The 15,646-nt window shown below is 36.9% G+C and overlaps 2 protein-coding genes across 2 annotated transcripts; both read right to left on the reverse strand.

Annotated features, from left to right (window-relative positions):
• Positions 1-6,047: 6,047 nt before the first annotated feature.
• On the reverse strand, positions 6,048-7,704 carry LOC127107108 (receptor-like protein 51). Its single transcript, XM_051044383.1, has one exon. It carries the CDS (start codon positions 7,648-7,650, stop codon positions 6,244-6,246), a length of 1,407 nt encoding a protein of 468 aa, XP_050900340.1. The 5' UTR covers positions 7,651-7,704; the 3' UTR covers positions 6,048-6,243.
• Positions 7,705-8,080: 376 nt separating this feature from the next.
• On the reverse strand, positions 8,081-15,507 carry LOC127107109 (cellulose synthase A catalytic subunit 8 [UDP-forming]). The gene is made up of 18 exons (XM_051044384.1): positions 15,249-15,507; positions 15,095-15,157; positions 14,855-14,897; positions 14,568-14,645; positions 14,007-14,322; positions 13,774-13,927; positions 13,592-13,663; positions 11,761-11,815; positions 11,519-11,675; positions 11,084-11,353; positions 10,655-11,000; positions 10,432-10,569; positions 10,246-10,371; positions 9,952-10,164; positions 9,640-9,868; positions 9,335-9,537; positions 8,910-9,263; positions 8,081-8,834 (listed from the first exon to the last, which is right to left on the reverse strand). The coding sequence occupies exons 1-18, from the start codon at positions 15,318-15,320 to the stop codon at positions 8,247-8,249; spliced, it is 3,477 nt and encodes a 1,158-aa protein (XP_050900341.1). The 5' UTR covers positions 15,321-15,507; the 3' UTR covers positions 8,081-8,246.
• Between the last annotated feature and the right edge of the window lie 139 nt (positions 15,508-15,646).

Consider the following 15,646-nt stretch of genomic DNA (forward strand, 5'->3'; position numbering starts at 1 on the left):
ATTTACAGCTTCTGCCCAAAAGTGCTTTGCTACATTTGTTTCATTGATCATGGTTCTGGCCATCTCTTGGAGTGTCCTATTCTTCCTCTCTACAACTCCATTTTGTTGTGGAGTTCTAGGGCAGGAGAAATAATGGGATATTCCATTAGAATCAAATAATTCTTCAAAATCTTTGTTTTCAAATTCTCCACCATGATCACTTCTGACTCTAATAATTTTAGAGTCAAATTCTTTTTGCACTTTGGAACAGAAACTTGTGAATACAGAGTGAGACTCACTCTTGTGCTTTAGGAATTTTACCCATGTCCAGCGACTGTAATCATCAACGATGACTAGTCCATACTTCTTTCTATTAACTGATGCTGTTTTCACAGGACCAAATAAGTCAATGTGAAGAAGTTCCAGAGGCTTAGAGGTAGAAACAACATTTTTCTTTTTAAAGGATGTTTTTGAAAATTTTCCTTTCTGACAAGCTTCACACAGAGCATCTGAAGAAAACTTCAGTTTAGGTAGGCCTCTGACTAACTCGAGTTTAGTTAGCTGAGAAAGTTTCCTCATGCTAATGTGGCCCAAGCGTCTATGCCATACCCATTGCTCTTCGTGAACTGACATTAGACATTTAACATTTTGATCTTTTAAATCAGAAAGATTTATTTTGTAAATGTTGTTTTTCCTCTTGCCTGTGAAAAGGACAGAGTCATCGTTCTGATTAATGGCTTTACATGTTTTTTGATTGAAGATTACATCATAACCGTTATCACTTAATTGACTTATGGATAACAAGTTATGCATTAATCCTTCTACATAAAGAACATCAGATATAGAGGGAAGAGTACCATTACCAATAGTTCCGGAGCCTCTGATCCTTCCTTTCTGATCTCCTCCGAAGCCTACAAATCCAGCGTCTTTAAGTTCCAGACTTTGGAACATAGACTTTCTTCCCGTCATGTGTCGCGAGCATCCAGAGTCCAGGTACCATGACTGGTGTCTGAACTTTGCTGCATAGGATATCTGCAACATAGATAATCTTATCTTTCGGTACCCAGAATCTCTTGGGTCCTTTAGATTAGTTTTCCCAGAGTTTCTTATAACTTTGGGTCTTCTAGCATTTTTAAATTTGTGTTCTTGTGTGTGTGTGTAGTGATATGAAAAAGGAGATTTAATTTGATCACTTGTAGAAGTTTTATCTTCCTTAGGATCATACCCAATTCCCCTTTTATTGTTCTGACTTACTCCATAAATCATGGATGCCATAATACTCCTATCTATCCCATTCTTCAGAAATTCTTGAAAGGCTTCTTCATATTTATAAATAATTTTATTTGAAGTTTGTGGTGCTTGAGACAACGCTTCTTCTAATTCTAAGCTTTTTGTTTTTGCTTCATCTCTTTCTAACATTAAAGATTTGATTGTATCTTCTTGTGATAGAATTGTTATCTCAAGTTCACGACACTCTTCAAATTTTGCTTTAAGACAGCCTTTAATATTTTTAAACTTTTGTTTTAATTTCTGGTAAGAGGTAAGAGTTTCTGACAGACATGATTCTAAGTCAGATCGAGAAAGTTCAGAAAATACCTCTTCAGATTCTTCATCTGAGCTGCTGGATGTGGTAGCCATAAGTGCTACGTTGGCCTATTCATCAGAGTCAGATTCTGATGATCCAGATTCACTATCATCCCATGTAGCCATCAGTCCTTTCTTTGTTCTGAAAGTGTTTTTCTTGAAGCTTTCTTTTCTAGGGTTGTCTTTCTTCAACTTGGGGCATTCATTCCTGTAATGACCTGTTTCTTTACATTCATAACAGGTAATATCTTTGTTAGCTTTACCTTTTGAAGTTGACTCTGATCGATCCCCTCTGGGTCTTGGTCTTCTGAAGTTGTTGTTCCTCTTTTTCCAGAGTTGCTTAACTCTTCTGGTTAGTAGGGACAACTCTTCTTCATCATCAGAGTCTTCAGGTTCAGAGTCGTCAGTATCTTCAGTTTCTGCCTGGAGAGCTTTGGTTCTGTCAGGTTTCCGTCTTTCAGATCTGAACTTTAGCGCTACGGACTTGTTCTTTTTCTGAGGCTCATCCTCCTCTAGTTCTATCTCATGGCTTCTGAGAGAACTAACAAGTTCTTCAAGGCTGATATTGTTCAGATCCTTTGACAGCTTCAGAGCAGTAACCATAGGTCTCCATTTCTTTGGCAGACTTCTGACTATCTTCTTAACATGATCTGCAGTTGTATATCCTTTGTCTAGCACTTTAAGACCTGCAATAAGAGTTTGAAATCTGGAAAACATAGCTTCTATAGCTTCATCATCTTCCATTTTGAAGGCTTCATATTTCTGGATAAGCGCCAGAGCCTTCGTCTCCTTGACTTGGGAGTTTCCTTCATGGGTCATCTTCAGAGAGTCAAGTATATCTTTGGCTGTCTCTCTGTTGGTGATCTTTTCATATTCGTTGTATGATATAGCATTTAGAAGTATTGTTCTGGCCTTGTGGTGATTTTTGAAGACACGTTTCTGATCTTCTGACATCTTACTTCTGGGAACTTCAGCTCCATTTAAGACTGGAGGTGTGTATCCATCTGTGACAATGTCCCAGAGGTCAGCATCATAACCCAGAAAGAAACTTTCGATTCTATCTTTCCAGTAGTCAAATTTCTCTCCATCAAAAACAGGAGGCTTGGCATTGTAAGAATCTCTTTCATTTGAGTGGGCCATTGTTTTTCTCGTACTGGATCTCTCTACACGGTTAAGTGTTTGATTAGAAAATCAATAACAGAGCCGGAGCTCTGATACCAATTGAAGGTAAGAAAAACAAGAAAGGGGGGGTTTGAATTGTTTGGAAAAATAAGCGTTTTTCAAAATGAAAATCACACAAGGATTTTATACTGGTTCGCTTATAACACAAAGCTACTCCAGTCCACCCGGCCAAGGTGATTTCGCCTTCAACAAGGACTTAATCCACTAATCTTGAAAGATTACAAACAACGCCTAAGAGAAAAATCTCTTAGTCCTCTCAAGTATACAGACTACACTAAGTCACTTGAGGAAATCAACAAACAATAAATGAAAGATTTGTGTAATCTAAAGTGCTTCTAAGAAAGCAAAAATTACAGTGTTAAGAACAAGAGTTTTTTTTCACGTTATAAGCAAAAGCTTCGTGAATATCTTAGAGAAAGAGTGTTTTTCTTGACTTGGTGTTTCAGTATAATTTTGGCTTGTTGGCTTACTGATTGTTCTCTCGTGTGTTGCTGAAAGTTGATTTGCAATCCTTTATATAGATCAGTTGAAGTAGTAGTTGAAACTGGTGGATATTGAGATGAAGTTACGCCATCACATAATTAGCTAATGCAGGATGACTTTTTTCTTCTTGAAGTGACTACTTACCACAAGTAGTATTTTCTTTATTGAAATTGGAGATTAACGTCTCTTTCTCAATTAGGAAATCCATTTGAAAATCTTTACTTGTCTTCAACGTTACTCTTTCATGATTAGCAAATCCATAATCAGAGTATTTGTGTTTCTGGAGAACCTTGGAATCTTGCTTCTGATGTTGATCTAAATATATTCTTCAGAAAGCGTTGTTCAGAGTCAGAGGTTCTAGGACTTACTTCTTGTTCAGATGCTTCTGATACTTGTTGTTTAGTTCAGAGTTAGACTTTCTTGAGCTTGTTTCTACTTCAGAGCTTCTGATCATTTGATAATATGCTTCTGATCTGATACTCTATCTGATGACATCATCAGATTTCTTACTTCTTTCTTTAGAACCCTGCACACTTAGAAACTTTTCGTTAGGGTGCCATTTTTGGTTTCATCCTTTGTTATCATCAAAATCAAGGAATCTGTTGTAGAACAATTTTTGTTCTTACAATTATTTTGCTTATATGTCCAAAACCGATGAGCTCGACATACAGTTGAATCATCGGGTCCATGTGTACATATTCGTGGAGCCGAGTTCGAAACCTTGAAACATCCTATAAAAGAAATAACAAAACACGTTACTTTATAAAAGATAAACAACAAATTAAGTATCGTTATTAAAAGGTATTCTAGACAAATAACAAAAGAATTAAACGCTTACATAAGTTGTTATGTTTGCAACTGTTCCTCTGTGCGATTCACCCATTGTGAGAAGAGACATCTTGTCGGAGATGAAAGAGGTTGTTGCAGATGAAAGAGTTGATGTTGTTGAAGAAGAAGTGGGTGTTGGTGTGGGAAATGTGAGAGTTTCATGCCTATTTATAAGGTGTGACATGCAAAAGTGTGGAAGCATGGCAAATTGTGATTGCAAGTGCTAGCCAAATGGTTTGACGCCAATGTGCATTTGCCACATACTAGCGCCAATCAAATTGGCGCCTCCCTTAGACTCATGCATGCTACATCTTGACCTAGTTTGACGCATGCATGGCTCATCATGCTTGGTTACGAGGTCTGCATGCAAGACATGGTGTCGCCAATTGGACTGGCGCTCATGTGCAAACATTACAAGTAGGGGTGGCAAAACGGGTTCGACCCGCTGGGCATGCTCGTTTTGCCCGCACTTTAGTGCGGGGCGGGCCAAGGATTTAGGCCATCACCCTCTAATGTGTCCCCCCCCCCCCGCCCCATTTTTTTCGTGGGCTTTTGCGGGCACGTACATTTATATAATTTTTTGCATTTTTAGACTTAAAGAGTGCAGTGCCCGCAGGCTTTCCCCGTCCCGCCCTCACTTTTTTGCGGGGCGAACCTAAGTTTTAGGCCCACATCCTCAACTATGACCGTCAAGCGCCCGCCCCGTTTTTTTGCGGGCTTTTGCGGGGCGGGCCTAAACAGGGCGGACATGCCCGTTTGCCACCCTTAATTACAAGCTAGCGCCAATTGGATTGGCATTAGGGCTTGCATGTTTGACACATGGCTTCCCTTTGACTTGCATGCTTGACACATCACTTATGTCTTGCTTGCATGTTTAACACATCACTTCTGACTTGCTTGCATGTTTGACATATCACTTCCATCTAGTTTTGCATCTTTGACATATGGCATACCTATTTAAGTGTCTTACTATCTACATCCAACAATCAACACAAATTTATCTACACCAAAAAATTAATTTTCATCTGCATAAGAAATATTACAATGTCATCTTCACCAAAATATAATATCAATGTTCAAACTGATGTCATCTCGTCCAAACATCATTTCCCTAACATCCTAATCAGTTTTGACTCGCACCCAACCAAATATACTATCGAGTCTCTCAATACTTCTAATTTTTTCCCCTTCTAGTATTTTTCCATCTAACCAACGAACCAACTCACTCTTTAGTTGATCGAAACTAGTGATGTTCCAGAGGAGCATCAACATCAAAGGTTTATCTCTCGAATAAACCACCTTTCCATAGTGGCGACAAACACCAAACATGTTTGGAAAATGATGAAATGAGAGGTGAAAAAATGATTCACACAACACATTTACTTATAACACAAAAATTGCACTTTACACTGAGGCGTCAGACCAATTGACGTTTCCTCTACTAACTAACACATGTGCGCCAATTGGATTGGCAGCACCTTGTGTTGTAGTCAATCCAATTGGCGCCTTCTCTCTAACTTTAGAAGTTGTCGCCAATCGGTCTAACGTCTCCTCTTAAAAGTGGGATAGATTGGGATTTTTTTTGAAATCAGGATTATTTTGATATTTTTTTTATAAAATTAAGGATACATAAAATTAAAATTAAAATTATTTTGGGATTTTTTCGCAACTAAAAGTTATTAAAAAATTAAAATTAATATATAAATACATTAAATATTCAATAAATTTAAAAATTGAACCTCTCTAATAAAAGTATGGGGGGTAGTATTTGAAAAGACACAACTTTATATGTTTTGTCATTTCAAAATTAATGTTGTTATTAAAATCAGTTTGTATTGTTTTGCATAAATAAATCTTAACACTTGATTGAATCCAATGTGGTGCAATATGCAATAATCGAAAGTCTAAAATAAAAATCATTACATCAACATAGCGGCGGAATAAAGCAAAAGTTAAAAATAAATGCTTATGGCACAAGTTAACATACCTCATTCATCACATCAACCTTTTACTCATTAATTAATCTCTCACCTAAGTTTTTATTTTTGACGGCACGTAGTATAAGCTGTTACTAATAACTTGACATAAATATTTCATCACTCCCAAAATAAACAAGCACCATTTGAAATTATCAATTTTCCTAACAAAAATTATATAAAGTGAAAAAATGAAAACAAAATAGTTTCTTCAGCGACAGCACTTTGAACATAGGATTAAGAAAACAATCAAAAAGACAATGGAGGAAAGAGCAATTGCCACCCCAAGAACAAATTTATTTGACCTATGATGATGTTCTCTTTTGTGTATGCTATCATCATCGTCATCATCATAATCTGAATCACTACTGTCATCTTCAGAAGAATCCTTAGCTGGTGGAGGAGACATTGGTATCCCATGCTTATCACAAGGAGCAATCTCGAGCTTCAGTTTTGATGACAGAACAGAATGGTTATAACACAAGTTACTGTTCCCGACAACCTTAAAAGTTGTCAGGGTTTTGATAAAACTCGTGTTGAATGGCAAAACCCCACGTAGGTTGTTGTTAGCTAGATTCAAGTACTTGAGGTTTTTCATTTCTGATATGAAGTTTGGAATTGTCCCATTGAGCTGGTTTGAACTTAGATCCATGTGAGTTAAATCAGGTATGGCGGAAATTGAATCTGGGATAGATCCTGAGAATGAATTGGAAGCCAAAGAGAGATTTTTAAGGGAGATTAAGTCCCCTAATGAAGAGGGTATCTCACCCTTGAAGTTATTTGAAGAAAGATTTAAGCTTTCAAGGCTATCAAGCATGGTGATGGAAGAGGGTATGTTTCCTTTGAGTTGGTTAGATGAAAAATCAATGTGGGTAAGGTTGGAATGAATGTATTTTGGAAGATAACCAGTGAGGTTGGTTTTTGAAATGGTTAAAGTTTTGAGCTTTTTCATGTGGGCGAGGAAGACGTAAGGACCGGAGGCTTTTATTGGGACATTTGAGACGGTTAGATCGGTGAGGTTTGCTAGGTGAGAGAGCCATACTCCTGAGATCTTGCGGAGGCTGTTGATGGAGGTGAAGGAGATGAGAGAGTTTGTGAGTTGAGGAGGGAAATGAATGGGGGCAATGGGGCAGTTAAGGAAGTGAAGTGATTGGAGTGTGGAGAGGGATTTGAGGGCATTGTAGGAGAGAGAAATGGAAGATGAACAGTTGGAAAGGGTTAAGGAAATGAGGTGGTGAAAGGGCTTTGAGGAGTCACATTGTGTGGCATTGTGGAAAGATGGTTGGATGCAAGGGTTTTTGGATGTGGGGATGTTGAGGGATTGAAGGGCTTTGAGTTGGTTTGGGTCAAGAGTTGAAGTGGAGGGTGAAGAAGGTGATGATGTTGGTGGAAGAGGTAGAGAAACTGAGGTGATAAAGATGGGGAAGAGGAGTAAAAAGATGAAGAGGAGAATGGGAAGTAATGGAGATGGTGGTGATGGTTTCATACTTGATGGAAGATAGAGAGAATGTGGGATAAAGAGAAAGAAGAATGGAAGTAAGGGTTGGAAAAGTGAGATGTTAGAGTGAGTACAAAGATTGGTATGGGAAAGTAATACTAAAATAGAGATGGGGGGCATATTTACAAGAGAGAGAATGAGAGAAGCCTTTGCAAATTTGGGACTTGGGATTATGCTTCATTGCTTGGCTTTGTTTGTTGCTTTTGATCCAAGACAATTCCAAACATTGCTAACAATCAATAGTATAACTTTTTTAAGACTTGTACACTTAAGACAATAGAAGATTTCTAGTCCTAAAAAAAATATTAAAAAAAATTCAAGACGATAATAATATAATTTAGATGTTTGTTATTTAATCACGCAAATGTCAGATGTTTTATCTTATACCGTATATAAAATACAATTCATATGTGTGTAGTGTCATATCTATGCAAAGAGAAAATACATTATAAAAGTTGGAATCAATATCTTATAAAAATGTGTCACTTAAACATTTTTTTTATTTTTTGAGTACCTTTTCTTTCTCATTTGAAATGTAAAGAGCATGGTCTATCAAAGCTTATAACATATATTTCCAATCTTAGTTCAATATGGTTACACATTTCAACAAAGAGCCAATCCTTATGATGAGATATGACTTTGCACAAACAATGGATCAAACCATTATCCCATGTATGCATCTTTTTACATATATTTCCAAAAACTCTTCAAGTGACTCAACAATCTATAGCAACACAAGTTTCAGCAATGGTCTCACTATCAACTTTGTTCACAAATGGATCTATCTTGACCCAAATAATAGAGAACACAGAGGCTAACAACACTGACCAGAGAATAACAATGGTCGGAGTGCGGTTTTGTCGACCCATGAGACCCTTTAGGAATGGATAGAGATGAAAAATCACCCAAAAGGCAAAGAAAACCTTCCCAAAAAGAGGTCCCCAAGACTCATATCCCCCATTAAGTGCATCAGAAAATCCAGCAACAACACCAACCATGTTAATAATGATAAGAGTTGTTGGTGGAATCAAGAGAGTAGTCCATTTGATGATATAAAGTTCGCCAAACTCAGTATCCTCGGCAGCCTTAGCAGTGACAGTGAAGTTGGTATCAACACCGGCCAACATCTTAAGAAATCCTTGGAACACGGCGAACAAATGAGCCGAAGAACCTCCAATCACCCAAAATTGCTCATTACGCCACAAATCTTCGATACAAACACCACTCCAACGCAGCTCAAGCACACTTGTCACTATAATTGAGAGGAAAAGTCCAAGAAAGAGAACACTTGCAAGGTTCGAAAGCTGTAAAAAACATGATGTAAGGCATTAGTAGAATACGGATATGTTAAGACTTAGAAATAAAGATTAGGAGATTACCGTTGGAATGATAAATTTTCCTGTAAGAAGGCAAATTGCTGGCAAAGTACAATAAGCAACTAGAGGAAGTGATGTAAAAGGGTAGACAATGGTGTTTATATAAGCTAATCTCTGCAGCCATTTGAGACGGCCTCCTCCAACTGCATACCAAAGGGGACAGTGTCTACTTAAGAAAATTTCAACTGATCCAAGCGCCCATCGAAGAACTTGGTGCAACCGATCAGACAAGTTGATAGGTGCTGATCCTTTGAAAGCAGGCCTTAAGGGCATGCAGTAGATTGACCTCCATCCTCGGCACTGCATCTTGAACCCTGTTAAGATATCCTCGGTAACGGAACCATAAATCCATCCAATCTGAAAAGACAACAAGATATGTTGATTAATCAACAAAAAAGGAAACTTTAATCTAAACATTTAAGTCAAACCTCTTTTCCCCATTCGGTCTTCTCTTCATATCCACAGCTAATTACATGAATGGCCTCTTTGATCAGCATTGAAGGATCAGCGGTTTCTGGCACCCCTCCTCCATTTTCCATTAATGCAGATTCAATGAAAACAGTAGACAAGCCAAAAGTTTTTTCAAAGCTCATCTGTGAAATCAACATTGACCTCTCGTTCTCGTCGTAATCTGCAGAAAGAAAAGAAACCAGAAGAACATTACACAGTTTACACTTGGAAGATCATGCTTTATGCTTCACGAAAACTGATAGGCTAAATTAACTGAGCTTACTGTCTATCTCCCTGAGATTATAAATGGCAGCTTCGAGTTCTGCCCTCTTTGCATCTCTAGAAACCCGCGACACGTCTTTGGTGGATTTTGAGGGAAAGCAACAGCATGAAGATACTGATAAATTGGCCATAGAAGGTGGACTATAGCCATAAAGTGCTTGTCGATTGAAAACACATCCAGTCCCCACATACATTGGTCCTTGAATGCCATCAAGTCCTCTCATGTTAACCTGAAATGTATGTAATTAAAATACTTGTTTGATGAGATAAATTTTCTGTCACATGAGAAAATAATGCTTTGCCATGAACTTACATCAAAGAAAACTGTATTGCGGTTGGCATACCGATCACTACGATCAATACCATCAAATCTTTGGGGGAACTGTACATAACAAACATCTCTACCAACTTCGGGATCCATGAGAAAACACATTGCTTCTCGAACAGCTTTACTGTTGTTAACATAATGATCACAATCAAGATTGAGAATGAACGGAGCATTTGTGAGAACTGCAGACACCCTCACCTGCATAGATCCATACAAACATCAAGCATTATAAAATCTTAATGACCTTATATAAAATATTATTACGGTATCTAAACATACCAGTGCATTTTCGGCACCTGCTTTCTTGTGGTGTTGATATCCTGGTCTTTTCTCTCTAGAAACATAAACTAGCCTAGGAAGTTCATTTCCTTCGGTATCACGGGCACCAGTGTGTCCGAGGAAGACCTGGAAGAAATTTAGCATTGAGAATTGATTACACACCGAAATTAAAAATAATGGATATACCTGAATCATTCCAGGGTGATCACGCGAATTATTTCCAGGCCAAGGTGTTCCATCTTGCATACTCCATCCTTCTTCTGGTGTTTTCTGAGCCTTAGATACCATAGCATTAACTCGTACTTTATACTCTTCGTATTCTCTCTGAAAGAATTGAAATGTAATCAAAATGAGTCGGTTAACCAATTAGTGAAGTTACAAATAAGTCGAGGAAGCTTCACATGCTTACCTTCATCGCTCTACGTTCCTTCACAAAAGAAGGTTGCACTTTGTCTTTGAGGTAGTCAATCTTTTGTGAGAAGTAAAACTCGGGTGCTCTTGGCTCAATTGAAAACTTTTTGCAAAATGGCACCCACTTTCTTGCAAATTCAGCTGTCTCCACAAGAGATTCAAATGTGAGCATTGCTGCTCCATCATCCGACACATAACAAGATACTTTATCTACTGGATAGTCAACCGCGAGGATAGAAAGCACTGTATTAGCTGTAATCAACGGTGGTTCTTTCAAAGGATCGACCGTACTGACAAAGAAATCAACAGAAGCAAGTCCAGAGGGTTCACCCTCTCTTTCAAACCTGGTTACGTCATAGCATTAAACATTTTACTCATACTCGCATGATTGTATCGTAGTGTTAAACAATAGAATTTGTGCACTTACCTTGCAGACAGGTTTTCGATGAAAGTGTGTCTATTAATCGGAGACCATTTAGGGAACTGATCCAACACCCAGGAAAACGCAAACCAAATCTCACATATGATAGATGTCAACCACAGAGGAAAAGCACTTTCGACAGGATTTGTAACTCGATAATGGAAGAAAAGACCCAATATTATTAGCCGCACGATTATCACAGTTCTGTATGGTGCGAGTTTGGATTTTACTATTGGCACAACTACGGAAAGCGGAAGAGCAGCAGCCTCCGTAGACCTGCAAAGCAGATCATGCAAATGTCATAAATGCACGAAACATGTTAAGAATAAAATCAATAGTTTTATAGGTACAACCTGACGCTTACAACAATTTGATGAACAATTAACTATCAAAATCTGCGAGTAGAAGATAAAACTTTATTTCATTTCTCAATGAACTTACCGTATTTCTTCCATCTGCTGCTCTGATGGAACTGCAGCCTCATTTTTAGCCTTAGGTGAAGCCTTTTTATTCTTGTTCTTTTTATCCTTCCCCTTCCCTTTCCAGCTTTTCATCCGTTTTTTCCATGTTGAATTTCCAGATTCTTCAGTTACTTCTTCTACAAGAAAAGCAATACTGTTATTATCAACGATTATTTCTAACTAAAATTTACCACAATATGTGATCTAGAGTCTCTCATTTACCAATATCAACCGTCGAAACTGTACTGACGTGTCTAGCATGAAGTCCTCCAACATCCTACAAAATTCAAAGCAATGTTTGTAATTAGTAAATTACTGATTCTAATAACTTCACAATATTCCGAAAAAATACAGATACTAAGTCCATATTTCCCTTAAAAAATGCTATGGCTCTCAAAAACTAAGGATGTTCCTTATCATGTAATAATTCATAGTAACTCACTACCTCAGAGTTATTGATCTGGGAAGCCACTGTGGATGGATTTTCGTGAACCTCAATGACATCACCACCGTCGTTGACATCATCACGATCATCATCGTCATCCTTTGTTCTTCCTACGTAAAAATACAGACAGAAACATACTTTAACATAGCATATTCAACAAAAATAAACATGTATTAAACGAGTATAATGTGCACATGAAAAGATTACCTTGATAGGGAGTGGCACAGTTCAAGCAGACACTATGTCCCTCATTGATTTCATGTTCGAAACATGGCTTACAAATCGGGTAATTACAGTCATGACAAGCCACAAACCTTTCCCCATTCTCACCAAGCAAAAGTTGTTCCCCACATATGTTGCAGAGGGGAACACCAGATTGCATCATTTTTTGGCTCAGCAGTATAATATCTCTCTGACTATTTGGAATGGTTCTCAATCTGTGCTCATATGGAATTAATATGAAATAGCATGAGTCTGTTGAGTCAGTAGTTTGAGAATGCAGTTTTTGTAGTAGTGTGTAAAGGATGGTGGGTTGTTTTTTGAGGTTGAGCTGTTAGTATCATGGTTTCACAAAGGTAGCAGCTGAGAAAGACAGAGTTGAGAAGCAACGTCAATTTTTTCGGATGATGAAATGAACAATGTTTCAATTTATTGCGGGAAATTCTCAATAATGAAGGCTTCAAACAGTGGATAGTTGCAAGGGGTACATCTTTCAGATTTCAAACTATATCAATTTAGTATCTTTTTCAAAAAAAAAATCATATTAACTTATATATTATTTTAACTTCAAATCACTTTTATTCTTAATTAATTCATTCAAAATCAATTTTCGCAAAATTAAGTACAAACTAATAAGCATATTCTGTATATTTATTTTTACTTCTTTGGGTATGTTCTCTCTATCTAGTTTTATTTGTCACTTTTACAATGGTGGTTATTTTTTTATTTAACAATAATTGTTTTTAAAAAATAATATAATATGAATAAATGCGTCTAGAGCACACAATTATTGATACCTCTACTGTAATTGTCATAGAAATATGTTTCTCTCAGATGATGCAAACATGATAGATAGCACACAACTTCCAAACAATGCATGTTTAATAAAATATGTATACTTAGCTTACAGAACACACCCTATAAATGATCAGTATCTATCAAACAAAATAATTTGGCTTTTTGAGGTAATCATTTTGAGTACATTACATATGATCAAACAATTGTTGGTTCTCGGTACCAAATTGTTGCGACAACTGACAACATTAAATCACTAAATCTATGATCAATGACATAAACCCAACTCACACACAAGTTTCACCAATAAATCAGACATTTCGCTCAATGTAAAGAACACAGGTCAATTAGTTAATCTACCAAAATATCTTTTTAAAAAACATCAATTAAGATTCATGAAAGAACTACATATTACATTAAAATTATTTCATGGTGCATTATAACGCACAGAAAGCCTAAAAAAGTGTGTATATCTATACTAAAATCCTGTGTGCTTAAGTTTTTCCTGTCGTGGAGAATGATCTCTCATACAACATAAATCGTTTTGATTGCTCTCCAGGAATACTCAGCTTGAAACTATGTTATAGAATAGACCTTTACGGTTTTAGATGTGTCGCACACAACAAGGTTGTCTGTATCAGCTGAAGTGGTACATAGCCAATTGACCTGTGAAATAAAATATATCAGTGATCACAGAACAGACAAATTTGGCAGAAGCAGAATAATTAAATAACCGGCACCCGGAAAGTTACAATAAAATAAGCTGCAAAACTCACCTTCTGAGGTACACCAATGTTCAAATGTAGGATATCATTGTTGCTATCACTTGTCCCAGCATCAATATAACTGGACCAGTTCCACACTTTCACCAACTTATCATTTCCACCAGATATTAAGAATTTCCCTCTTTCCCCAAACAACGAAAATGCCCTGTGTCACCCAGATCAGTTAGGGGAAGCGTGAAATTGGTCCAAAAGTTTATTAATTAGAGATAAGAAAGGTAACTCACAGGCTAGAAACAGCTGAAGTATGGCCACCCATACTGTAATCAAAATGCAGCCTCTTTTTTACATTATGATCCGCATTTGTATTGCTAGTCGAACTACCGTCTTTTAATCTTGATTGTGATCCTTTTCGTGTATTCGAAGAGGTTTTTGATCTTACAGCAGCGATTTCTGATTCAATGTCAATCACATTAATAACTCCACCACCTGCAACAGCACATACCCTGCCTAATTTATCTACCATGTCAATTTCTGGGACAGCTATTGCATGAATCAAGGAAGGGTTGAAACACTGCCCCGCGCCGCTATTACTTACAGTACCTGCAGTGAAGAAAGGAAGGATAACTGTTAGAAAAAGCCTTTATCCAGGATTTAAAACAGTTGTCATACTCAAACTTAAAAAGTTTTCGTTTGCTTATTGCACAAACAAAATAAGTAAAGATGTGAACACTTGTGTTATTGCAAATATCAATTGGAAAAAATAAAAGGGTATGAATTAGATAATGCTAGTCGTCTCGTTCAAAACGTAAATTAATAAATACAAAGACATTTAAAGAAAAACATACCGAAATTGACTACTTTGTAGGGGCGAGCTTTGGAGAATTCCCACAGCACAAGAGTTGAATCGAGACCACCACTAATTACTGGGAGAAAACAAACATAGGAGTTAACTTCCTATAAATAATTAACTCAGGTTTCTAGAAGACTAGCATAAATACCAAAAAAACTGTAAAATTTAATTATAAATAGATACTTGTGCATGTGCAAATTCTTTTGATTAATATATCCAACTCAATAGTTAAGTCTATAAGTATTTTTTTAGACTCTATTAAGCAAGACTTTGTTTGACTACCTTCCCAAGATCGCCAAGGAAGGAATTCCACAGTGCTACATATCTACAATACAAGGTCAAGGTGAAATAAACAAAATCAATATATCAAATTACCCATTACTTAATTATATAAGAACAGAACAATAGGAGAAAATGCTGGACAAAAAGTAGAAAGATGAAATATTAACTGGTTTGAAAAACTTCTAATTTATGTAATTAGCAGCCATGTAGTGAAGAACAGCTAAAAAGCAATAAGGATACACTTGTATGACCAGTTTCGGCTCTCAATGTTTTGTAAAGGCAATGCTGCTTTATGTCAATTACCTGTCAAAAAAACTACAGTCAATAATGAAGAAAATATGGTATTACACAAGGAAAAGTTAGAACCCAGAACATGAATAAATATGAGGCATACCTTCACCTCGCCACTATCATCTGCTACAGCAAGAAATGAGGATCTTGAGTTGCATGTAACCTGCAAAATCATACATATAATTGTAATATATAAGCATATTTTAACAAATGAAGGGAACCTCTGAACAAGGATATGATCGATTAATATGTAACAGAATAGAGTGGTATACAAGTGACTATAAGTTCAGGTATAATGAAGTAATCTAGTTTGACAATTTCAATATCCTTTACAGAACAAGAACGCACAAGACACAACCTCGCATAATAACCTCTTGATGACTAAATTGATTGGTTGTTACTGTAATCAAGCTATAGACAGGGGGATCAAGCACGTAGTCATACATAAAATTTCTCTCAGACTCTGTATCACCATAGTATCAAAGCGGTATCGATCTCAGA

The sequence above is a fragment of the Lathyrus oleraceus genome, chromosome 7, assembly GCF_024323335.1.
Source record: "Lathyrus oleraceus cultivar Zhongwan6 chromosome 7, CAAS_Psat_ZW6_1.0, whole genome shotgun sequence".
Taxonomy (NCBI): domain Eukaryota; kingdom Viridiplantae; phylum Streptophyta; class Magnoliopsida; order Fabales; family Fabaceae; genus Lathyrus; species Lathyrus oleraceus.

Bases quoted from the DNA above. Each gene is read 5' to 3' on its own strand.
- LOC127107109 (XM_051044384.1), bottom strand. From the start codon at position 15,320: ATGATTTTGCAGGTTACATGCAACTCAAGATCCTCATTTCTTGCTGTA. The intron at 9,538-9,639 runs GTAAGCTCAGTT...TTCTTTCTGCAG, and splicing joins TAATCTCAGGGAGATAGACA to ATTACGACGAGAACGAGAGG. The intron at 8,835-8,909 runs GTAATCTCCTAA...TGTTTTTTACAG, and splicing joins GAAAATTTATCATTCCAACG to CTTTCGAACCTTGCAAGTGT.
- LOC127107108 (XM_051044383.1), bottom strand. From the start codon at position 7,650: ATGCCCCCCATCTCTATTTTAGTATTACTTTCCCATACCAATCTTTGT.